The sequence below is a fragment of the Lepisosteus platostomus genome, chromosome 18, assembly GCF_059453375.1.
Source record: "Lepisosteus platostomus isolate fLepPlt1 chromosome 18, fLepPlt1.hap1, whole genome shotgun sequence".
NCBI lineage: Eukaryota > Metazoa > Chordata > Actinopteri > Semionotiformes > Lepisosteidae > Lepisosteus > Lepisosteus platostomus.
In genome coordinates, this window is record NC_142628.1 from 3,242,839 (window position 1) to 3,269,701 (window position 26,863).

The window sequence follows — 26,863 nt, forward strand, 5'->3', positions numbered from 1 at the left end:
AATCAAAATCTGAGTATGAAATCCAAACCATGCAAATGTATTTACTGTATCTCACTTGGACCTTGAACACATCAAGCTGTGAGTAATTTAAAGTTCAATGTCTCAGCTCATATGGTCAAATTTGGTGAATTGAGAGTGATTAAATTGCCCCAGATACTACTCTCTTCAATAACTACTTGATGAAAACAAAGCAAAGAGATTAAATCCGGTCCTTAAAGTAGACATAACAGGGGGAGGGGCTGACAAGTAAAGGAGAAAAAGAAAGAAAAGAATGGGTGAAGTTTTGAACTGCACAGGGCGAGGTGTTTGACCAGGATGACACTCTGTTATACACCATGTGATAGAGAGGGAGGGGGAGTGGGAGGGAGAAATGGAGGGAGGGAGAGAGAGCACCTTTTTGAGAGGACTCCTTTTGTCTGGGTAACATAAATGTGTTGCTACCAGGGCAGGAGAGAGCTGGGGAGAAAAAAGGGTGTGAACGTACCAGCCTCCTCCCTTCACATGTGTCACTGGCTGAGTTAAGTCCCTTCTCACACAGAGAATATAAAAAAAAAAGTTCAGTGAAAGTCTCCAGCGGCTTCACAGCTACAGACCGACACAGTCACTCAGACGGCTCAGTGCTCTCTCACTTGTTGGAGACAAGAGGAGAAAAAATGTTTTGGACCTGCTTGCTCTTTCTGGCTTATGGATTAATTGTCTTTCCCAGTTCTGTGAAGACACAAGGTAAGCCATTTTGCTTTTATTCTTTTTTTCTATTTGGAATTTAAATGCTTTGGGCTTTTGTGTGGAAAGCTGGGTGTCTTAAAGCAGGGATGCTGTGACAAAAAGCATGGATTCTGCTGCTTAAAAGGGAATGAATGAGAACTGCGAGGCATCAGCTACATAGACATTCTCAGTGGCGCTCAGATATCTGTTGCTGTGCTTGTGTTGGTGCCAGGCTGGCTTTAGTTATGCCTTTGATGTGTCCAGGTTTGCCAGGGACTGGAAACAAAAGGGATTTTTCTGAGGGTAGTTCATTCGAATATTAAATAGCCAATTTATCATTGTCACTCAGTTTATAGCATTTTTATGTTCCAGTATTCAGCAGGTTCGGGGACAGAGCTGCTGAAGTGTTCATACCTGCCTAAGCAATACAAAGACATATAGCATTTCATTTGTTTCCTTTCGAGTATTGAGCGCAGATAGAATTTGGTACCAAAAATCAAACAGGTTGGTTTGATTTTTTCTTCAGCGCCACAGCATACAGACTGGCAGAGGGCTCACTGTATTGGCCACTGGAATGGTGCCAAGGTTTACTTGTCTTAAGCAGTGATTTTTGGACGGTGGAGGGATGGGGGCCTTTTGACTGGGGAGGCATCTCATTGAAATTCCTAATGGAATTTACATTTGTTTGGCATTTTAATGCCCAATGAGCTCTGCTGGGATTTCAGCTACTATCTAAAGAGGTCATTGATACAGAAGTCCAGCTGGCTTTCCTTTCCATTAAATGGCAGAGATTTGGATGTTTAAAAAGAAGAATCAGGAGGTGCTGACAATAATCTCCTGGACATTTTGGTTTTGAACTCCAGTGAGGCTGTACTTCATTGCTCACACAATGGAAAAAAAGGTTTCTGCATCTCCAGAGTCACTGTTTTTTTAGACTGAACTTCACTTCTTGAATGAGCTGGTTCAGTTTAGAAATGCTTTCAGAAATTAAAACTGTCTTTGAAAGGTAAAACGACTTAGGAGATCAAAGTGTGAATTTCACAAAACTTCCAATGGACATCTCCTGAATACACATTCTAAACCTGATAGATTTTCTAATATTGGTATTAGCAATGTTGGTGCTGTAACACAGACAGAATACTCATCTACTGTAAGTGATTTTATTGTTGCTTTGGTCACAAGGCACCCAAAACAGCCTGTTTCCACTCAAAAATTATGATTTTATTTTACTGATGCTTTTTTTCAAGTCACTTTGTGTTTTTACCCATTTATAGCACTTTAAATTTATTTTAATTTAGTGTAGTACCTTACTCAGCAGTTAAATAGTAGTGCCCCACCAAGAATATGAATCAACATCCTTCCCAATATGTGTTCTGAGCCCTAACCTAATCACTACTCCACACTGAAGTGTGAGAAACTAGTTCTAAAGTCTTTTACAATTAGTCATCAATCTTGTCCAATCTCATACCTGTACTCAAACAAAGAATATGTTACTTTCTTGATAAAAAGAAAGTGTTTTTTTTTTCTCTGTGGTTCACCCGGTGAATCACACTACACAAAACAGGCCAAAACAGGTAGGTACGACTCCTAAATGGCCAAAGCTACCAACACTTTTCCATGATGTCAGACTTTGGAAAAGGGAATAATGAAAAATAAAACAAGACAAAACATAGAATGAAAAACAATCACATTTTCTGAGAAGTGTTTCAATACTGTTTGTGGAAAATGTTTTTGGGTTGCTCTGCACAGTTACAAAATTTAAGTGAACATTGTGAAAACATTTTGGTTCTACAAATTCCCCTCCATTTCCTGGGTAGTACTATGTTTTCTGCAAAAATAGTGCCTTATCACTACATAATCAATCACACTGAGCCTAATGCCTTATATTTTTCTTTCTTTTGTGTTGTCTTAACTTATCGCCTTTTAAGTTGTTTTGAATTAGAAATTAGAAGCCATGTGTTAATGTGGAAATGAGAAGAAGTAATTATATCACCTTACTGTATATTCAGCATTTCTACTTCAAACATCACCGTCTATATCCAACACACAATACTTGCATCACAATGTTGAAGTCAACACATTCTGTACTAACTTGTTTATGCAATATTCAACACAAATTCACCGAGATGTTTTCTGTGTTCCCAATCTATATTTCAAAGATGCATTTGTACTGTATGTAGGTTCAGTTGTATGAAAACAAACTATAACTGTTGGCTATGAACTGTTGAGAAGTGAATCTTAATCCAAACCTATTTCAATGACTGTCTTCTGGAAATCCTTGGAAAGACAAAAAATAGGAGCATCAGGTGCTTTACCTAAAAAGATTCAATGTCCAGCACTTTTGACAGACAAGGTGAAAGTACAAGATGTTTGAAAGCCGCTCATTGGGCAGGTCTGTGACACAACAGCTATCCATGACCTGAATGGGTTGTCTCTTTCCAAGCTTGTGTACCATTCTGTGTGGAGCTCTGCTGAATTTCGGAAGCATTGCCTCACAAGACACAGTGTCCTGTTGATCAAACATGGTTTAATGCTATTATTATAGTAGTGGTTATGGTATAATTATTAGTTCTATTATATGTAGATACAGAGGTGTGGCATTGGTGCATTAATATATTTTGTACACTGCTTTGAAAGCAATTAATCTGGAACATCTCAATAAGATCATATGACTGGTATTGTTCACAACCATTACTGAGCTCAAAGGATATTACCTCCGAGTACTGATCAGCTTGTGGATGCTTAGTCTGTGGAAAATGGGGAAGTACTGCATGTATGAGTAAATATGCAACATGCTCTGAAAGTTATGGTTGTTTCACTATATCACCTATAGTGAATAGCAACATCATTAGTTATCATCAGGAACCTCAGTTCAATTCTGGTAAATGTTGTGGTGAAAAAGAATAAACATGAAGATGTAGGTTCAGAATAAGTCTGTTAATGAGCAATTTGTGGAGAATACTTGTGTAGTATGTCAGAAATATGTGTGTACACAGGATGTCATACGTGCTGAAGAGCATTCTTTGTCAATTTCCATTTGAGTATACCAATCTTATAAAACAGCCAGAATCTAAAGGCAAGGTTCTTGCATTTTGTGAGACACTCTGCTTGCTGAGAGCTCACATTTCAAGGTGCTTTTTTTCCTAAGTGCCTAGCCAAGGTAACAAAGCAGACTTTAGGAAAATCACCAGTAGCTGAGTCATTCCTCATGAAAGCGACATACACACGTTCGCTTGGTAGTCTGAAACCACATAAATGACCCACTCTAACAGAATTCCTAAAATCCTGTGCATTAGATTTTAAGCTCTTTTTTGGTTTACAGTCTCGTATTTCTGGCTTCTCTTGATTAAAGATTCTGATCTCCCTTCAAATGGACTGAGATGAAAAAGTCTCTTTCATGTTCTTATCCATAAATTCCATTAAGTGTACTGCAACATTTAGAATTTTTCTTTAATGCCTCTCTTCACTTCATCCTCACAAACATTTTTAAAATGCTGCTTTATAGAATCTTAAAGACAAATACTTAATGCACATTAAGCATCAAGAGGCTTTGTATTATCAATCTGTGATGTGCACATGAAATGCTAGACTGTCTTCTGGTTCATTCTCAAGTTTAAGCACTGTACTGTATGTGGTAATATTATTCTCACCAATAACCTAACATTGTACGGCCTTGTCAAGAAAAGTAATTTTGTCAGAATGTTACATTCATAAGACATTCAAATGTTATATACATAAGACCTCAGAAAGCCTCACATTTATATTCCTTTAATTGTCTTTGGATATCCTCACACATTTAAAAGAATACAAAATGTCCCTGTTATGGCTATCAAATTAAGATATAGATAGATATATAAACTTTTGGATATAATGTGTTATCAATCACTTCCACTGGGTTGTTGTGGCTGGTTGATAAAAATAAAATAATATCAAACTTTGTTCTGGGAGAACATGCCTTTGTAATGGCAAAGGTGATCCTTGGAAGCTCAGTGCAGGGCAGGCTAACCCATTTTAAGGAATTAAAAAGATAATGCTGCATGTCATTAAAGAATGCTGACATTGTTTTTCTTTCATTGCCATTGCATAAAAAATGTTTTACTCAATGACCATTAACTTTGTAGAGCGTTCTGGAATTTGCCCTCTGGGTTTTTGCCCTTTACTGTAGTTGTACTTATTTACTGTGAATAACACTATTCTTACGATCTGTATTAATGAAGCCACAACAAACTGTATTTTATTCTGGATAAAACATGGTTTTCAAGTTTGCATGGGTCACATGTCTTTGAAATGAGGACTGCTTGTGTTTCTTCCAAAAAGTCAGCTCAGAGCTATTGTGGTTTTGTGATGACACACATGAAGTCCACCATGCAGACAATAACAAAAAAAAACTTTATGGAGAGGCCAGGTGTCTGTGTGAATATAAAACTGGCAATCTGAGTAGAACAAATAGAGAGCAAGGAGCCCCAGTTGAATTTTAAAAAGCTGCATTTTGTCAGATATAGAGTACAAAGAGTGTTTCACGTATGGCTTGCTTTTGTTCACTTGTTCTCGTTTATACTGTAGAACACTAGAACTGGTGAATATGACATCAAGCATCATTCTGACAACATTATACCAATTATCCCTGCTCTCCCTCGGTCCGAAAACCGCACCACAGAAAGACAAGACTGGAAATATAGAAATAAACCAGGGAACAGCATTTTGCCCAATGACAAAACGAAAAAGCTAAAGTTCGCACAATTAACACTTTGGTATCATATGACACACATGACTTGTCATATAAAAATACTAGGAATTTTTTCTAAAATACTGCTTTGAGTATGCATTCAGTTATTGGTATACTGCATTGCACTTCAGAAATGAAGTTGTGCAAGATCCACCCACCTACCTTCCTTTAAGTGCATCTTACAATGCATGAGAGTAGGTGTGAAAAAATGTTGTATGTTAAAGAAAATTAACCTACCGATGCTGACTACCATGTGCAACCTTTGCCTGAATAAATGTCAAAAGTGTTGGATTTATGCCTTTCATCCAAATATCAGCAAGCATTCACAAGCAAATTTTAATGCATGACTGACATTGAATGGGGCCTGAAACATCCTCTACATTAATGGTTTGAAAGCAATTAATATGTAATTTTTAATAACAAGGTGTGCTAGTGATAGGAAGACAGTGTACATTAAAAGCCAAGCTCAAGCCTGTCTGTACTGGGAGCAGCAAATTCACTAAACCTATGAAAACAATCCTTAAAAGAAACTTCATATCACTGCTGATCAAAGATGGAATGAAAAAAGTAGCATACAAAATAATAAGGACAATTTCCTTTCACCTGACCTCCAACAAAATATAACATGTTCAGTTATTTAATATAATGCAATGGATTACTCATTACTAGCAATGGATATATCCATTACTAATGGATAAATCTGCATATTGTTCAGATTTCCAGGTATTTAATTTATGCACATTTATTTGTATAGAGAATCACACAAGATTCCACATGCTTGCTTTACTTACACAGCTGAATATTGTTTGTATGGGAGTATGAAATTATTAAAATTAAGTGAAAGGGCTTAAAGCCTATTCCATATTCAGTATGTTACTGGATGTTTTGGTTTCATTGATGTAATTCAATCTCCAGTAAATAAGCTACTTGTTGCTAAGCTAAAACGCTTGTGTATGTCTTTGTACATGTATTAGAATTGTTACATACATTACAACCAGCAATTCACCTAGATATTCTAGGCTCTTGCCTGTGCTTGCTTGATTAAGTTTGCTTGAATAACCAAGCGGTGAAGTGATTGGGTTGGACTTGGATGGAGGCAGAGAAAAAAAAAGACATAACATGAAAGACTAGCTTTATAAGAGGTGAAGCATATTGTGCAAAGCTGTGTATGTCCCCATGTCGCCTTCTTTCACAAAGCCCTACAGAACAACCAAGAGAAGACAGCTACTGTCCTATCCCCACCAAAAATACAGCTATCATGGGGTTGTGAGGTACTGGGAGGTGACTTTGAGAAAAAGCCATCTGTGGATAAAACAAAAACCTGTAGAAACAAGGCGTGCCTGGGGTGATTGAATAGTTGGCACTGAGAAATAATGGAATTCCATACAAGGGAAAAGAGCTGAGAAGACAGGCTCTGTGTGGTTTGGTCATCAATAAGAACAGCCAGGGTTGATTGATTTAAGCTGTACTGATGGGCACCGCAGGTGTTGAACAGACTACGGTGACGAGGAATGGGACTGTTGTGACCTGCTTGACAGACGTGACCGAGGTGAGGGACGCAGTGCAGGATATCCCACCGGGCCAGAAGGTGAGGGAAAGAATCTGCTTGTCCAACAGGCCCAAAAGTGAGGGAAGAATGGCATCCTGCATTTCTACTGCGTAGCAACTATTCCGCCTGGCTTGAAGTGCACTGCCAAAGGACTTGGAGGCATTGTTACCTGGAGGAATGTGGCATGACTTGGCAATGTGCAGTAGCAGAATAGCTTCTCCCTAGAGATGGCATAGCTTGAGAGCCAGGTACTCCCTGGCATTACCTTCAGCAGACAGACATGTCCGCCGATGTGTCAGATGTCTTGGAGAGAAAAAAATAAAAAAAACAACTGCAATAGGGGTGCAGATATCGATTACAGAGAGACCAGTGTATTTAGTGATGAGAAGAGTGACCAATTGTTTGTAAAGAGTAGGTGTTTGAAGACTTGGTGAACAGCTGAAAGAATAAGAACAACGAATTGAGTGATCAATGATTAGTTCAGTGGGGATTGGGATTGGGCAACCTGTAGTGAATCAGTTTGAATACTCCAGCGCCTGATTTAGTGAATGTGGAGATTTAAATACAGGTGTGGCAAGTGAAAAACAGAGTACAGAGCGACCTAAAAATACAACTGCGCAGACTTCCCTGACTGGGGAGCTGGGGTCCTGGAGGGTGTCTTTAGGGTTTACAGTACTGGGAAACCTGAAAGTTTACCACAGTAAAGGAGTGTTCACGTTGTGCAGGGAGCATTCTATCCTGACCTCAGAGTGGAGAAAATACTGGGAGATTTGTCTTTCCAAAATTATGCATTATGGTCTATATTAAATATCATCTGCCAGCTGTTCTAATCGAATTCTCCTAGAATTTCCTTTGCAGCCTTTACAGCGTTTATTAACCCATTGATTTTATCTATAAATGTCACTGCTTTACTACTTATATCAGAATTTACATTAACATAGTCCTCATATACTATAGATCACTGCAGTATTCTAACAATGACATTAATTCCAAAATCAGAGCCTTGGTTGTAACTTCTGTGTTTTTATCCATTACCCATTCTAAATCTTATTTTGAGATACAGGGATCTGTCCTTTAGTTCTAATTATAATTTTGATAACTTGACTTGTAACTGAATAATTTTTAGTCTATAATTGTTTGGTTCAGTCTTAGTGAATGTGCACTACAGTAATAACTTTACACCCCTTTCTTGAGTGGCCGATGGAAAAGGTTTTATAATGGCATATGTTACTAAACATTATTTAATAAGGAACGAATGCATTATTCAGGAATTTAGAATAAGCGCCTTTTGTTTTTTTCCTAAACCACTGGACTTGCAGAGCTTATTACTGAAATAAGTGCCATCCATCTCTGCCTTTCGACTTCGACTGCTTCCCATTTAGCACCAAAGAACAATACAAATGAGAGAAAAAATTATATATAATGTGCAGTTCATTGCAAAAGTACTCAGACATTTGCATAGTTTTTATATTTTGTTGCTTTAAAGCTTGCAGTAAAAGGTAAGTTATGGCCACAAAATTACCTTAATGAGCCACACAATGCTTGCTATTTCTGTGAAATAGTGGTTCACATGATTTCAGAATAAACACACCTATCTCTGGATCTCAGCCAGGCACTAAATTCCATGTGAAGAGTAATCTTTAAAACCAAGGACTTTTCAAACAACTTGGGATTGTATAAATGCACTGATCAGAAGAAAAGTATAAATGAAAGATAATATCCCTTAATATCTTGTTGAACATGGTGAAGTCAATCATTAAATTCTGGAACAACCCAGACACCACCTAGATTAGGCTGTCCCTTGAAACTGAATAGCTGGGCAATTAGAAAACTGGTTTGAAGTGCCACAGTGAGGCCAACTGTGTTTAAAAGAGTTCTGTACAAGAGACGCGAGTAAATGTCCCAATCATTCCACAAATGGGACTTGTATAGAACTGAAGAAAATTACTTATCCCATTCGGAGTTTGCAACAAAGCACCTACAGTAAGTGATATTGCAAACAAGTGTTTAAGGATTTTGTGTTCTGACAAGATATAAATGGAGCTTTTTGTATAAATACAAAGTATTACATTTGACACAAACCCAAACTAATGCACCATTCAGTCAGCACCATCCCCACTGTCAAACATGGTGGTGACAAACTTGTGTTAATAAAAGTGATTGTCCTTTGACAGGGTTACTCACAATGTGAGTTGAATCGTATTGAGAATCTGTGGAAAGACTTGAAACCTGCTGTCCATGAGCAAATCTGCCTAGAAGAATGAACATAACTTGCTCCAAGCCAGTGTGCGAAGTTGGCAGCATTTATACAAAAGGCTTGTCACTGCAATTGCTGCCAAAGCTACCAATTATTGAGACCGTGGGCCTGAATACTTATGCAGTCAACATATTTCAGTTTTTTCTCTTTACTTTTCGCTGACATTTACTGCAGTGTGTGTTACCCTTACAAGGCTCCAGTGTGAGATTTCAAGCTCTGAATAAAATCTTATTTAAAAAAAAATGTTTATGCATCATTTTGTAATTTTACCATATGAAGGGTCTCAATACTTTGTAAAACACTGTATACACTGAATGGCAGATTCATTCCGATTCATATCAGAGTGCATCTATCCTTTCCATCTGCCACTCTAGCTCTTCCTATTTGAATTAGAAGAAAGATCATCATCACTTCATCAAGTGCCTCTATAAAAATATCAAGAAAAACATAGAATGCATCATTTTACATGCATATAGGAAAACAAGTGTGTTCTGTTGCAAAATGTTAGAGCTACACCTTAAGTATACAATCCACAAACAATCCACAAGGAATAACACCTTCTACTAAGAAAAAGCACCATAAGGAATGACTATTGAGGAGTCAGGCATTAGAAACTTTGACTTGGCCATAGGACAAGGGAATAAGGATCCTCATACAGTCAGAGGAGTTAACCAGGGAGTAGCTGCAAACTTGGAGATCCGGTAAAGGTGGGATGCAGAGAGATGAATGTGAACAGGAGAGAGAGGCTTGCAACGTTATTTATATTTTTTAAGAATGGAGAATTATGAGTTAGTGAAGGAGACATGAGCATTGTTGTCATCCCTCCCAAACATTTGTTAAAAAAAAGTTTGAAAGGGATGAAGTTTTTTGTGTAACAATCTAAGGAAGCATGACAGTAGTTTGTACGTGAAACCAGAAACTTCTTTACCAATTTTACTGACACTGATTTTTGATCATTTGTGCCTTTACTGGTCAAGTCTTCTAAAGCATACAGGCAGAGAACAAGAGCAGACAGAGATAGAAGGCTGGAGAGATTGCTGAAAGAACAGGCATTTGTAGACATGCTGAGACATCTGAGTCTGGAGGTGATCAGGGCAGAGTGGCAGAGTCACCACACCACAGTTCTGTGCCACTGCTCTGGTGCTTAGCTGGACAGACAGGGTGCTGATAGGTGGAGTGTTTGAGACATATGGGAAAGCGCTTGGGCAGAATTCAAGCTGAGCATCCTTCTGGAAAGGAAGGGGTAGTTGTACAGTGAGCGTTACCCTAGCCGAAGGGTTATCTCAATGACAGAGCACCAGATCTGTGGCATATAAGGGCTTTAATATCCAGGACTGATTGAATTATTGCCTACCAATTAGTGGCAGTTCAGAGCAAGCCCTCACAGCCCCCGGAGGTGTGTGACTCCTCGTGTAAATGTGCCCAGTGTCCGAGGAGAGCGAGGGATGAAAAAGTAAAACGCTTAATGCCAGGTTTTTCAGCTCATTACCTTTGCTAGTTTCTTAAGAAATACAGACAAATCTATGGCTTAATAGATCAACTATATTTTTGCAAGTTTGTAAGCTTGTTACTTAAATCAGTGAATACTTTAAAAGGATATATTGTAACAGAGAGCAACCTTTAATGCTCAATGTAAGATGCCAAAATAATGTATCTTATAACCTGTCTCCTCTCAGGCCAGATGGAGAAGTTTTCAGCTTTCTTTTAACTGGTCTATTGCAGTGAACTTTCTGCGAATCTTCAAGAGCAATTGTAATTGGCGTAAAACATTGATATCTTTAGTTTGTCACAAACTGTTGCTGTGCATTTGTTCTGTCAGAAGTGGTTGCCAAGGAAATACAAATATAGATGTGAACTGTGATCTTTTACTTCCTGTACGATCAGCTTGTAAATCTCCTGTCATCTTTACCCCAAGCAACAGATGCACTTGTTTTGAGAATATAGGTGAAACTGAAATATTACAAATTAATCTGACACCAGTAATGCAATAGGTTCTCTGGATAAAGAATTTCATCTTTTTTTGCACAATCCAGCAATTTTGTGAGGGATTTTGTTCAATCTTCTTACTATGTATTTTTTTTTTTTACACACATAGAGAAGAAAACAGAACGAAAAGACAAATGCAATTTGTTTAGTGCGGGAGGAATAACTACAGACAAACCCCACTGTTCTAAATCACAATCAGAACCGAACTATAAATATATCACATGCACTTGCCTCTTCTGTCTGTTTTCTTGCCCAATCTCCACCTTTGCTGCTAACCCTTAACTTCTCTCACGGAATGGTGCACTGAGCCCCTTTATCCTATGACCTAGACTCTGCCCATTAACCAAGAGGATTAAGCCAAAAAGTAGTTTGAATACTCAATAAACATTCACAAAGCATTTGATTCATGGATGCCATTATTATTTGTGAATTGCTATTATCGTTATTATTCTGTGAGTATTAGTGGCTGCAATATTGCATCCAGAGTACCTTTAAAGCACTTCGATTTGCACTGGATTTGTATTGTAACAGTTATTTTTAGATGGAAGACTCAATCAGTAATCATTTTCCTCTAATTAGTTCAATCACCAGTATTTAACTCTTTCTGCAGTGCTTTTACATTAATTGTGTCACAATGTTAGCTTGCAGAGGGACAGCATATCAGGCCTGTCAGGCCAGAGTTTATTTATTGAGGTGCTTCCCATCTGTGGGAATCCATTCCACTCACCTTTCTTGATTTGCTTATACTGTATATGAGCAGGTTGTAAGCGCAAGGGATCACACTGGAGAAACATGTGATCTTGTTCTTAGTTCTGAACAACTCTGTGGGATGTTTTGACACGGGAGAACTCCTTGATATTGTCTGCAAACTTGTCTAGTTCAGTAACAATAACAGAATCTGGGTCAGTAACATAAACTAGGAAGAGTAGTGGTCCTAGATCTCTCTGTCTCCAATAATTATATCACCCCAATCTGAACATGTGCTTCCTATTTTCTGTCCACTTACCATGTCTCCATCCAAATGCATTTCTTATCTGAGTAAAGTTAGGATTTGTATTGTGGCAGATTACAGTGGTACTCCAAACAGGGCAGATTAATGTGGAAGAGGCTCCTCTTCTGTTCCTCATATAACATCTTAGCATGGCCAATAAGCTACCAGGTTTGTCTTCAGGAGGTAGGAGGAAACCAGAGCACCTAGAGGAAATGCTAGTCCCTAGTCCTGTATTAAACCCCAGAGTAATGATCCTAGACCTTAGGCCCTACAGATGGAAATACAGTATCTGAGCCCTCCAATATGAACAATGTTATAGGAATATGAAGTACTGTATTTCAATGATGTTGCTCTGTGCCTACTCAGGCCCAGGGCCCAGGTTAATCCCATCCCTGCTCTGACAACAGTCTGGTAAATCCCAGTCACACAGTCACAGTCACCTAGTGGAAAGACTTTGTTTCAGACTAACGAAGCATGATTCACTAGTCTGAAATCTGCTCATGTGTTGTTTTGCTATATGAGTTACTCAGTATCCCCAAAAGATTTGCTTTTTAAATACAAAATGTCATGTAGCATGTAGTGTACTTTGGCTGTGCTCTGCAAGTGGGGTGTTACCCAGGTGTCCTTGCTAAAATTCTCATTGGCCTTTACCAATCATGGCCTCCTAATTAGACCCCATCTATGAACTGGCTTCGTCACTCTGATCTCCTCCCCACTAATAGTTGGTGTGTGTACTGGTGCACTTGGCTGCCGTCGCATCATCCAGGTGGGGCTGCACACTGGTGGTGGTGGTGGAGGGGATCCCCATTTCCTGTAAAGTGCTTTGAGTGGAGTGTCCAGAACATCACTACAGTATATAAGTATAAGAAATTATTATTATGAAAGTGTTAATAAAAGCTTGAGGTAACCCAATTAAACATATATCACAATGACAAAAGTTATATTTGAATTTATTGATTACAAAATAACTCAACAGTAAATATTTTTATTTGAATATGCCCGTGAACCTTTTGATTAGGTAAGGGTTGTACCTCAATGAGCAGTAATTTCCTATATAACTGTTGATCAGTCTCTCCCATTAGCTTTTATGAAGATTGTCTCCTTCTTATCTCTGATCTGATTCACATCAGTGACATTTGAAGGTTTCCTTACATTTAGAGTTCACTTCCTGTCCTGCCACAACGTAGTTCAATGTAGTTTAAGTCTGCAATTTGATTTGGCCAATGCAAAATGCTGTTTTGTTGTAGATCCTCTTGTATCATTGTGTTTTGGTTCGGATTAATGAACAGATAACTTCACATTCTCCTCTAGACTTTGCTAAGACAAAAAGCAAATTCATGGCTCTGTCAATGATGGCAAACTATCCAGGTCCTGAGGCAGAAAAGCAGCCCCAAACCACAGTGTTGCCACCCCCATACATGACATTCAGACTGAGGTTCTTCTGTTGGACTGCAGTGTTCCTTTCTCATTGATGCCACCATGCTGCCCATTCTTCCTGGACATCCTCCCATAAAGAAAAAAACCTTACTTAAACCTTACTAGCAAACTAGGGGTTCACTTATTATCACATACACTGCTGTTTAAATTTTCACTTTTTTACTTCATAAACCACTGGATCTTTTAAAAAAATTGAATTAGTAAATACAAAAACTTCTGGTTATTTAAGAAACCAACAGTTCCATTTAGCTGATTGTAACACAATAAGAAATTCCCATAATAAGAATGGGAAATAAACAGAAAGCCTATGGAGAGACTGTCCGATCTATTGAAGGAAAAAAGCAGAAATTAACCTAGAAATGATATTAGGGTGCTGTTCTGAATCACCCGAGAGGAACATTTATTGCAGGTCATCTGTCAAGATGATGATCTGCTATCTAGGACTAGAAGTTTGTACATGATAAACAGTGGAAAGTGCTGAATCAGTGAAACACTATGCATTTTCCCTTCCTGGTGCAATGAGACACAGAAGACTGGGATTTAATTAAATGCTTTAAATTGTTCTTACTGGTACTTCTCAGAACAATTTGATTAAATTAACACTCATTAGGTAGTTATGATTTTGCCAAGACAGCAAACTGCACCTTACCAGTTTGAATTGAACTAAAGCTTTTTTTCCTGTTTTCAAAATAATCACCTTAATTTTGTCTAAAAAACCCTTCTGACGTATGCAATACTCTCCATCTGAAACATTTTTACGTAAGGTTCTTCTCATATTGCACATGCATCCATGATTTTCAATTGCATCTTTTATGCAATTATGTAAAGTAAAATTATTAAAAAGGAGAAAAAGCTACTATTTGAAGAGTGGGGACATCAAACTGTCAGAATTGTATGGGTTCTCCACGTTTATTTATGTAAATCTCACATGAGCTGACTTTACCAAGGTGCCTCTCCTAAATGCCTTGGGTGCTAAATAAGTCATGTATTAATTTATTTAGACTGGCTTCTTGTAGGCTATAAAATGTACTTTAATTAGTAAAAATGAGCTAAACAGTAAAGTGATTAGTGATACCACTGATGAAAAACATTAAAATCTGTTCAAATATAATAAAATGTTCTATTCCTTTATAGGTCTGTGATGTTTGTGTAAATGTTTTGCCCAAAAATGAATACCTCCCCCCTCTTTACATGTCATATTGAACAAAAAATAAATAAAGGTTTGCCTATATAGGCATAAGGGCAGACTTTGTTTATCATATTGTCTGCAGAGCAGGCACAAACATTTCTCCACAGCTGCATACCAAAGAGAGTCGAAAAACAAAATGACAGGAGGCCATAAGAAACTCCATGGAGACAGCATGCAGTCCAGGTGAAAGACCAGACAAGTTCACATTAGTGTCAATTCTTGCTTCACAGCCATGAACCCAATTACACACCTCTGAACCCGAGTCACAGGAAGATTTTTATAACAGAAGCTCCAGGTTGTTTTAGAAGAGACATGAGTATAAACTGTGCTCCCTCATCAGCAGTGAATTAAACTGAAATTTCACTTACACACTTCTTATGATCATTAATGAAAAAAAAGCTGCTACTAAGAAGGAGCTTTTCTATTACTTTTAGATAATTGTCTTAAGTCCGATCATTTTTGGGAAGTTTTTATATTGACTTTAATATGCTGCACATTATTCAAAGCCACACTCTATGTTTTTTGATCTTCATTAAGATATTTATTGATTCCCTTGAGGAAAGAAGAGAGATGTATACTGTATCAAATGACGAATGTGTTAAGGACTTGAAAATATATCTTGCTCGAACAAACAATAAAAAATGTTTTACTGTAAGTGTAATAGCATTGCACGGAGCAAAGTGATATTTGTCACAACTTATCTGAATTTTAGAAATCTACTCACAAATCTAGAGATCTGTTTAGATGTCTTAGTAAAATTTTCTAATAATAATAACATTCTGCTCTTTGGAACAATATAGAGGCCTCCAAAGGTCTCCTGTTTCTCTGGGGTATGAAAGGAGGAACCACAAGAAGGCATTTAGTAATAGCATGCATTGTACAGGTAAGGTCAGTGAGCTCTCTGAAGACTGCAGGGCAGGGGGATGATCATTGACCTCTACAAGTTGAGGAATACAGTAGGTGTAAAATAATCTACATCTTAGCTGCTCTTGTCATTGTTCAATTGTCTCAACCATTGCTGTGGATAAACTGTGTCTTCTACTGTATGTAGGTCAACATTATTAAGATAGAAGTGTGGAAATTGATTAGAAAGTGATGATTGTCCAGGAGTGGACAGGACTGCCGTTTCCACATGAAACTTCAAATGGCTTCAAATGGCTTGATAAAGTTCCTTGGAAGTTGCCGGAAGTATAGGAAAATATCCTACATTCTAAATGATATTACAAATGGAGGTTAATGATGTATAATTAATTAAATTAGTTAAATAATTCACTTTTTCTTATGAATATATAATGTACAAGTATATATTTTCATTTACGTGAAAGATGTGTGCTCCTTTTCTGGTATATGTTTTCTGTGTTTAAAAACAAAATTAAAAATTTTAAAAAGAAAGCACCTGTGAGATGTCCAGTCTTAACGTACCCTCCCTGCCTTTCCCACAGACCTGACCCAAACCTGCAGTTATGCAGGTGTTTTTCACATTGAACAACGTGGTCGCTACTTCCTGACCTACCCTGAGGCTGAAAAGCTCTGTCTGTCCATGGGCACGGTTCTGGCCAGTCGAGAGGACGTCAACAGGGCCTACAGTAAAGGCTTTGAGACCTGCAGGTAAGACAGCATAGTGTTGTGGTCCATCTTTCTGGACAGGACCTGAAGTGCTTTTATAGTGAATGTTTGCCTTTACTAATGTTTGTTATGAGATACTATGGTAAAAATACAGTAATGTTTACTCTAATGCAGAATAATCATGGCACAGCAAAGAATACATTTTGATCACCCCTGTGGAAACTAATATAATCATAGTGAAAACTCTGGGAACCCTTGACAAGACTTGCAATTGCTAAGAATCTTTTTCATGGTTATCATTCATATGTACAATATGTTTGTGATCAGTTCATGTAAAACAGTTAATGTAGAAGTTAAGAATTAAATATGTTGTCAATACAATGATTTAAGCTTCTTTTGAAAACCACTTTCAAATATATGAAAGTATATTTTGTAATAATTATAGTATATAGAAGAAATAATCACGAATTTTTGTTAACATCTTTACTCATAAGTTTCTTCTGATTCTTTATTTTCATCATCCTTACTGGAGTCTTTGTGGAGTTTCTTTTTCCATCTCTGAACATCTGCAGTCTGGCTGACAATTTTTGAGAAACAGTTTTGGTTACTGATTATATTATACTGTATATCTTTTATTGGCTACTTATTATGTCTGTACAATTTAAATCCATGCCAAAACAGCAGTTGTCACTGATCTGTCCTGAAAATTATGTAGTAACTGTGAAATCAAAATAACTCTCAGCAAAGTGACTGAATAATTTAGCTGACGCGGTCTGAAATACAGTATGTAGAGCATTTATTTTCAATATACACCATATATGTGCTTGTTATATACTTAAATATTAATTTTGATATATTTCCATAAATTGTTTAAAATATATTTAAACATTTCAGATCCTTGTCTCGTACATGTTGTGCAGTGAGTGCCCTCTGTTCAGTGTTTCTTGGTGTTGACAGGTATGGCTGGATTCAGAACATCAGTGTTGCGATTATTCGCCAGCAGGCTCATGACCGGTGTGCTGCTAACAGCACTGGAGTCCTGGTCCTCCCTGCTAACCTGACTGTTCGCTATGATGCCTACTGCTACAACTCCTCAGGTATTGTTCTTAATGCTGCTCTCCAGCGCATTCCCATCTTCCAATTCTCCTCAAAGTGACTTTAGTGTAGGTGCACCTGAGGAACTCAATAAGGCTGGGAAGCAAATCAAAACATTGACCCACCTGCCAACCGACAATTCTGCCATTATCTCTCAGTACTTCGTACTTGCCGGAGGCCTGTTGTGTATAACCAATGGGTTGGCATTGAGCTTTGGTTTCTGAATTTGTAATAGGCCAGAAGGATGAAGTTTTGTGTTCATTTAACTTGCAGTGACTGGAGGAGCTGTTGCGCATCTTGCATGTATAGTTGAGATTTGAGTAACATTAGTTAATTGCAGCTCAAGTAGTTTGGCTGTTGAGATCTGATTGCTTTGTATTTGTGGCACCCTGTCTCAGCTCTTTGGTTGGACCCTCTCTGTCTCCTGGTTGTGCATGTTGTCAGACCTTGGTATCACTCTGCTTTAGATACTTTGCTGATAATGCATTCAACAGAACAGAGCAATGGGACAGGTCTGTCCAGAGTTGTTTAACATAACTGCATAAGGAGCTCAAAACAAACTATCATCAATTAAATGAGACACATCTGGAAATAACTCTGTAATAAACATTCCTAAGTAATTATTCTTGGTTCAATTAGCTGTTTAAATTCAGCAAAAGATAATTTTATAATGCAGTTTTGGTGAATGTTGGCGGTAATTTCTTTCCCTGGTTATATTCTAAGAGCTATAAAAGTGGAAAAAAGACCCGATGAAGTAAATAGTATTAACAGAAATTTTGAATGATCCAAACTGCAAATCAGAAGACAATAGATGGTCTGCGCGATAAGACTGAAAAATAGCTCGTTAATCGTATTTGGAGAAGCTGGGGGAAACAAAAATAGCCTTCTATAAAACATTAAAATAAACATTTGAATTATCTGTTTTATTTAATTATATTTAACATGAGTTATGGTAAATACTGATTGTTACTTATAAAAAAGTAAGACATTTCAAAAGATATCCACAGGAAAAATTGAAACAGGAGGAAGGCACTGTGAGGATAAATGTGTCTTTAAACTGCTGAATTGGAGTTGAATAAGGCCTTAGTGCTTCAGCTAGATAGGAATGATATTTGCTTTACTTCAAAAAAAGAAATTTGCTAAATGACAAATTACTCAAGAGGTATCAGACAGTACACCCTGAAGCTCTAATTTGATGCTCTCAAACGCTCTCTCTTGATTAACAGGATGTGTTAACATTTGTTTTCTTTCCAACAGATTCATCAGACAAGAACTGTGATTTAGCCCTGGTTACCATCCCACACCCCTTGGAAAAGAGTGAGGACGGAGTGGACAGCTTCCCCCCAACAGGTTCAGTCATGTCCCAGCATCCTACTGTCAGCCTGGTGTCATTTACTGGTGCAATTAGCGGTTGATTAACATCAGGGAACTCAGCTCTTTCTATAAAGGGAACTTTTCTTTCTTCGGCTTACACACTGTTGGAGAGTATCCTCGGACAGAGACAACAGTAAAGCAGGAACAGCCACTTTTAAAATCTAAACTTTAGAAGGGCTAGCCATTTTTCAAAATGTTTAAGCTGAGAGTTATTGTTCTCAACAGTTCTCATATTTAAAAAGAGTCATGAAGTAAATAAAATATCACAACAGGTAGCAATTTGATTTGTTAATTTATATAATTTGTACTATGCTGAGTTTAAAATGTTTTCAACTTTGTATTTCAAAATAATCATGTTATAACTGATCTCTTCGTATTATGCACTTCAATACAGTTGCCAAATTAGAAATAAAGAATCTCAGTAAAATACACAGCATGCCTCGGTAAGGCCACACATGTCAGTTTCTCACATATTTAACAATATTTTTTTTCTAAACTTCGCTCTGCTGGCCTCTGCCCACAAAGTAAATATCAATCAATTAGCAGCTTTCACAGGTTTGTACAAGTCGACATTATTATCTTAAAGGAACCAGTAAAGTTTGTTCCTGCTGAAAAGAGAAGAAAGGAAATGCAACATTTCGGCTGTGGAGCTTTCTTCAGGTGCGAGCACAGCCGAAACATTGTGTTTCCTTTCTTCTCTTTTCAGCAGGAATAAACCTTTACTTGTTCCTTTGAAGCCTACGCATGCTGACGCAGATTCCTACTTGAATAATCGTAATGTGTCGATAGTCATTGGGTCCAGGATCACAAGCTGTGTATAGTCATTCCTAGAAATGTGTTTATCAGATAATGTGACCACTGCTATCCTGCTTAATTTACAGAGAAAAACAAGTTATGTAGTTATACAGGAAGCTACAATCTTCTCGCATAAATAATTATGGTACATTTGACTCACACTTAAATTTGGGGCGTATCATGTTCTGGCGTTGAAATGGAACTTCTCTTTCTTCTATATTTAAAGGAGGAAGTAACCAAACCACTCTAAAAAAAAAGAATTGTACTGCTGTCTGCCCCAATCTAGCAATCCTCCCAAAAGGTCTCCTCTTTTCATGTGAACCATGAGCACTTTGTCCTCTCTGTGAGGCTTGTGCCACAGAAGGAGAGTGCTGGGTCAAGAATCCAAGAAGCACCTTTACCAGTGGATTACAGATGTGATTTCCATGTCCTGTGAGAGGAAGCTTCAGAAGAGAGTAATCTCACTTTACAGTGACGCACTTGATTCGTAAACCGCAGTCATTTTCAATGAACCTCGCACTAAATATTTTATATAGTAGTTTGTACTTAAACTAGTCATGTTTGCAGATGAAACCAACTTCAGAGTATATATAAGTGCCTTACAAAGAGAAGTTTATACTGAAGGATCATTTACCTAATTAAAAGACAAATGCTAGTAGGTATAATTAAAAGCACACTATTTAAATAAAATGACATTAAGTCACAATTATATTATTAATAAGTAAGGCCTTATTTAGAATATTGTTCACAATTGTGGTCACCATGTTGAAGAAGATATTGTTGCTTGGGAATCAATCCAGACAAGAGCAACTAGATGCATTCTGGGGCCAAAGGGAATGTCCTGCACTGACAGGTTGAAGGAAATGAACCTTTTTAGTCCTGAACAGAAAACACTACAACAGGGGACCGAGATACAAGTATTCATGATCCTCTAACTCATTGCCAAATTCAACTCGGCGAACTTCTTCAGAATAAGCACTGAAAAAAATCTGCAGGGAAACTACGTGGAATGACATTTAAAACTGAGAACAGGAGGCAAATGATGTTAAAATAATTTTAACATAATTCTATGAGGACAAAACAAGGCAAGTCTGCAAAAACACTGAAATATTATCTTAGGCTCTTTTAAAAAATGGAGTTTGGAAATTTAAAAGTTATATTAACAATTTATTTCTTTAGAATTCTCAATAACCTGGACATTCTAATGTTGGCTATGTTTCCCTCTGCTTAATGTCTTATTTTATCAATTTTGGGATTTTCTAGGCTTGTAACCTTCAGGCCTCTTTCTAAAGAACATTTTGACAGGATGCAACAGTTGAGTAAATTTTGAAATCGGGTTTATCAAAGTGCTTCTAGCAGCACACTGACTTCCTGTAAAATTGTATTAGCTACACCAGGGATTACTAGTGGTCTGTGTATAAATGAGATATTGCTACGTCTTTTCATTTCTATATTCTATTTGCTAGTATTTGGTGAAAATATTCACATTCTATTTATCCAAATACTGAAAATGAAAATTAGTGTACATGTATTTTTACCTTTTATAAAACCTGTTCAAGAATGCAATTTTAAATGTGTTGCAAAATCTGTGTTGCTACTAATGTTGTAGTATTTAGTGTACTAAAATCGCAATGTATTTTTATTATCATATACTTCAAGTAGTACAGGATATACATTTTCAAATATTTCACCAAGTAACTATTGCATGGGGATTTTCGTAATTAAAGTATTGAGGCCATTGTATTTACTTTCTACTTTCCTCTTCTGCATCTCTCTGGAACTGAAGACTGTATTTTTGTAATGAAATACTTAATTTGTAATGACTGTGCTGTGCTTCACCTTGGTTGGTTCTGTCGGCTCTCACGAGGAAGATACTGTTTATTTAGAATGTGAACAATGCAAGCAAATATGAACTAAGTACAAGGTACAAGGGATTAATTGGTTTGCCTGGTTCCAGTAGGATATTATGTACGCAAAGTCCTCAGTGAGGTATACAGTTAGGTGCACAAGTACTGAGAGAAAGCATATTTGAGAATTGCTTTAAAAGCAGCTCCTGGTACTATAGTCTGGATGAAATTACTTACATAATTCATAGCTGTTTTCTGCATTCCATATTATTTTATGCACAATACATTCCTACTGTTTACATTCACTCTGTCTTCCAGGTAGTTTGTTTTAAAACATCATTATAAATAACATCTCTAAAAATAATTTTAAAAATCCTACAAAAAAGCAAAAGTAATTTGTATTTGGCAACACATTGTTATCTTAAAGCTTCATCTGCACTCCCACACATGAAACAATTTATTATACCAGTTTTAATATATCAATAATGTGCCTACATTTCTGAAATTAGACAAATCTTCATCATTTTCTGAAACTTTCCTCTTTCAAGCAAACACATAACAATGGACTTCTGGCTGTTTATGCTGTATTTTCCTTATTTTTTCCCTGGGTATTTTCCATTTTGCAAAATACTTTCATACATTTACTTATCATATATTTACTTCTGCTTCTCATACATTTATCATTAAACATTTCCTTTATCCTAAAGATGTCCCCTGCTCCTTAAACCTAGGCTGTTCTCCTCAGTATAATCCCTCTTGTGAAACACAAATATAATGCAAAGATTAGCATTCACAAAGTGAGTAAGAACCATTTTAGAGAAACAACTGCCCTCAATCTTGCCTGAAATGTCTTCTTTCCTCTTTGTTTCCTTCAAACAGGTAAACCAACACCAGAACCTGATAAAGCAGAAGAGGAAACAGAAAGAGCCCCTGGTGGTGAAGAGAAGCCAACAGCAACCACGACGGAAAACCCTCAGGAAGAAAGGCCCCAGATTAGAACTACAATGGATCCAGCTGAATCCAAGGGAATAACTGTGCCTTCGCACTCTGATGATGAAACAACTACCCCTGCAAACTCTTCAGGCATCATTCTCCCGGTCAATGATGGTTTCCAACATGAGAAAGAAAAAGGTGAAAACATTTCCGATACCTCTACAACTGAAATTGATTTAAAACCTGGGTTTGAGAACAGGACTGATGCAGCTTCTTCTGGTAACACCACGGGTGTAGCTCGGAGCTCTGAAGAAAATGTGGATAACGGATATAGCCCTGACAATTCCACAATGGAACCTGACCCAGAGAGTGAGGCTAAGCACGACTCTGTCAATTCCACCAAAAGTATTGACTCGAACATAAATGATAATACTCAGGTGGAGTCTACGGATGACAATAATAGAACCACTACGACAGTCAGCTCTGACAATTCTAGAGAGGATGCTGTTCAATCAACCACCCCTGCCATTACCACAGAGGACCCAGAAGATGTCCCTTTAGGTGGTGGAGATGATAGCACCCTGCAGGAAAAAGATACAGATACTCAGTTCAGTACTACAGTGAGTACACCTAGAACAAAAGTAGCTGAAGGTGCAGATGACTGGGACCTCATTCCTTCAGTTTTGTTACCGGACGATGAAACGACTCCAGTGTTTACGTCTTTAAGTCCTGGAGGAGACTCTGAGGCAAACGATGTCACTCCCTCAGCTGACTCACCTAGTGAAAACCCTTTTGATACAGGGACAGAGTCATCAGGAGGGAAGTTAATGGAGACTCCAAAAACCACTGCAAGGACCAATCCATCCAAAACACATGGAAGTAAGTTTTCTCTGTTTCTGTTTTTTTGACAGCTTGTAATTATAGAAATATACTGTACACACATATAGAAGACATAGTAATATGCAACAGTATACTGTAGAAGACTTCACTACTAAATTTACTTAAAAGATTTTGTCTATGTTGGTATTTGTGATCAGAGAACTAAAAGTATTTTATTTTATATTTTCACTAAAGCTAGCCAGTAGTGGAATACCTTAAATTAATTTGGTGTGCTTTTTTAAAAAAGAACAGTGTCATAGGAATTAACATAATCAATTTATCACTTTCAATACCTGCTTATCCAATTCATGGCCAGAGTGGACTGCCACCTATCCTTGAAGCATTACAGTATATGCAAAGTGGGACACACCTTGCATAGGAAATGAGTCCTTCACAGGGCACACACACACCCAGGTCAATTGTTTCCAAAACTCCATGCAGATCCCATCCTAGGAATTGAACCCAGGGCCCCAGTGCTGGAAGGCAGCCATATCAACCACTGGGGCACTGTGCTGCCCGTAGGTGTTTTGTGCCATATTATTTCATGGGTGGGGAATTACTCATTTCCATTGGTTTGTTTGCTGCTGTTGTGAAAGATACATTAATCTTTTACAATACTGCTCCACTGTTGGGAACATTGTCTTTGCAAAGCAGAGTTACATGTTACTTACGTGCTCAATTACTTTTAATTTTAAGTGTTTAACTTTAAGTGAGGTATTTTATTATAAAAAGAACTCAGTTATATACAGTAGATCTTGACAGTGAGCATACTGTAGCTGCACATCAGAGCAATCTTTCAAGGCTCAACCTGTAAAGTCATTCTATAATCCAGGCATTATGGATTTGGGCCCATACCATGTTACTACTCATGTGACCGGGCTATCCCAAATGGCGACACACACTTGGCTGAACACTGCTGAGGGTAGGGCGGGCTTAGTCAAACGGGCAGTTGTGGGTGGGCCTCTTCTCCAGTTGGCACTGGGCCCACTGGTATTGGGGCCCTCACGTGTAAAGATGTGTTTAAAGGTTGAGTGGCTCTATGAAGGGAAGATTGAGGAGTCTCCATGTGTGGCTGCAGGGTTTGGAGATAAAACATCCAGTTTGGTTTTATAAATCAGGTGGGTTTTTAACAAAAAGCAATAATTGCAATGCTTAAAATAAATCCCCATCACTGACTCATGATGTCTTCAAAGGTGCCTTTCATTTCAGAGTTACAGGCTGCTACAGTTTGCCTTATAAACCTAGTTGGTATCAGTCATTGGTGATTCCCTCTGAGTCTTTTATAGTAACCATGGATTTTATTTTGGATATATACTATATATATATACACTCTATGACAACGATAAAGTAAAAGCAGCACATGGTAAAAATCCAAGGAAGTAACTTACTCAAAAGGAATTCAGAATTTGATCAAATAAGTATAAAACCGTTAGGTTCTTTCCCCAAGAGAGGTTGAGAGGATTTACATTTGAAAAACAGATTTTACCAATGAGCACCCAGGTTAAAATAATCTGATTCACCTTTTAGCAAAGGATAAAAACCTCTCTGTGAATACTCTCATTTGACTTTATTTTGTTGTTCCTAATAAACTTTAGATGCATTTTAACTGGACATTTCCTTTGATTATAGAATTGCAAAAATGGCAAACTCATTACATGGGAAAACCAAAATTCTTTAATTTCTGTATTCAGCAGTGAATTGATTAATCCCGTTCTTCACTCTGTTCAAAAGAAGGTGGTACAATATAAATTGTCGTTCCCAATTTGTGTGGGTCCTGGGACGGACTGGTCTCCTGTCTAGTGAGAAGTTCTGTGTTGTGCTTCCAGGATGTTTACCTGAAATAAATGGTTTCCTGGTAATGGGAAGGAAGCTTCTGAAAGATGCAACCAACAAGTGGAAAACAACAAAAAGATCTTGTACAGTACTTCAACCAGGTTAAAAAAATGACAGGATGGTTCACTAGAAAATAATCAGAGCTGTTTTGTAGTTTACAAAAAAAAGCTTTGTAGTTTAATTAGTAGTTCAATTAATTAAATTCTGTAGGGTATTCTGTAGTGCATACTGTAGGTTCTCTGTTCTATAAACTGACATGGCTCTATATGATACTGTATACAGTATATACTATAGATTATATAAATTGATGGACAATGTGCATAGTGACAGGATTCTTCCTAGTTTAGTTTAAAAATTGATAAATTAATATTGTTTTACTTGCCAAGATAAAACTGATTGGGTTGTTCATAAATTCTCTAAAAGCTCTTATTTCAGAGTTACATGTTACTGGATGTGGAAAATAGACCCATGTGATATTTTAAGAGTTTGAAAAGCCTTTTTGTCAGTCCTGTGCTACAGTGCAGCCAGACCTAGTTCTAGTTTAGTTAAGCAGTGATGTCAATTTTATTTCAGTTTCTTTTCACAGAAGCACAAAGAGAAGATGTGACAGGAAGTGAAAAACAGAGAAGTGAATCAAACTGAAATGTTCTAATTGGTGCTAAAGAAAATGAAAAGCTCAGAGTTGTTATGGCCTGTTGGAAGTTTCTACATTTTATTCTGGGAAATTGTTAGATATCACAAATCCCACAAATATTATTTCAAATTAATGAGTTCATGTATTGGTTAATGTGACTGTTCTGCTCCTTGTTTTCTTTTATTCAAACACAAAAATTATTGTGCTTCAAAGATTCTTTAATATTTAATGAAGTGAAGTGGTTTGAGTAATGAACTGTTATAGATTTGTAGGGAAAATGTTTGATAGTTTAATGAATACTCAAGGTTGAACAATAAACAGAAGACATCAGACACTCCTGGAACAAAGTGACTTCTGACTCCCTTCAGTAATTTACTATCTTAATATTAACATGATGTTTAGATGCTGGCTGAAAACACAGAATCATATTAGAAGTGCTGCAGACACCACAAGCTGCAACACACGTCAGGCACACAATAACCTCAATTACAGTTACCTCAGAAACACAATACTGTATCTTTGTGGTTAAACCGTACAACAATCTGATTAAAAAAATAACCAGAGTACAGTTGCATAAGGAGGTTACTGTGGTGTTTCAAGTAACCAGAATGGGTCAACCAATCTGTCTTTTCTCCAAGCTGTAATCTTTATCCTTTTTCTAAAAATGTTTCCTGAGATACAGTACGAAAGAAGGTTTCAACTATACACGCTATCACTCAAAGTGGCAAAATAGGCTAATAACAATCGGTGCCCTCATATCCTTTGTTTAATTTAATGTTATTGAACACTTTTCCGTTGCTAATGTAGTTCAAAGATAAGGGCGGTGATTCACAGCTCATTATATACCACAAGCCACAAAGATTTTTTGGAAGTCTGAGTCACATTAGATACTGTACCACAGTTTAGTTTATAGTCTGGTTCCTATGGATATGGTTTATTTTCATGTGATCTTAGAAAACTACTCTTGAGTGCTTTGTCACACTTTGCACTACAATACCTTAAATGAACAGTAAATCAATCATGTTTTTGCAATAGTCCAGTGTCTAGATTGCCTGGTTGAAGGTGAT

General features: G+C 37.3%; 1 protein-coding gene across 1 annotated transcript in view; it reads left to right on the plus strand.

Annotated features, from left to right (window-relative positions):
• Nucleotides 1-392: 392 nt before the first annotated feature.
• Nucleotides 393-26,863, plus strand: part of LOC148645446 (uncharacterized) — a 35,222-nt gene continuing 8,751 nt past the window's right edge. The window contains exons 1-5 of the mRNA XM_088610977.1: nucleotides 393-723; nucleotides 16,283-16,448; nucleotides 17,364-17,503; nucleotides 18,759-18,851; nucleotides 22,397-23,329. Of these exons, the coding sequence (XP_088467103.1) occupies nucleotides 654-723; nucleotides 16,283-16,448; nucleotides 17,364-17,503; nucleotides 18,759-18,851; nucleotides 22,397-23,329 (1,402 nt within the window). The 5' untranslated portion in view covers nucleotides 393-653. The remainder of the gene's footprint in view (nucleotides 724-16,282; nucleotides 16,449-17,363; nucleotides 17,504-18,758; nucleotides 18,852-22,396; nucleotides 23,330-26,863) is intronic.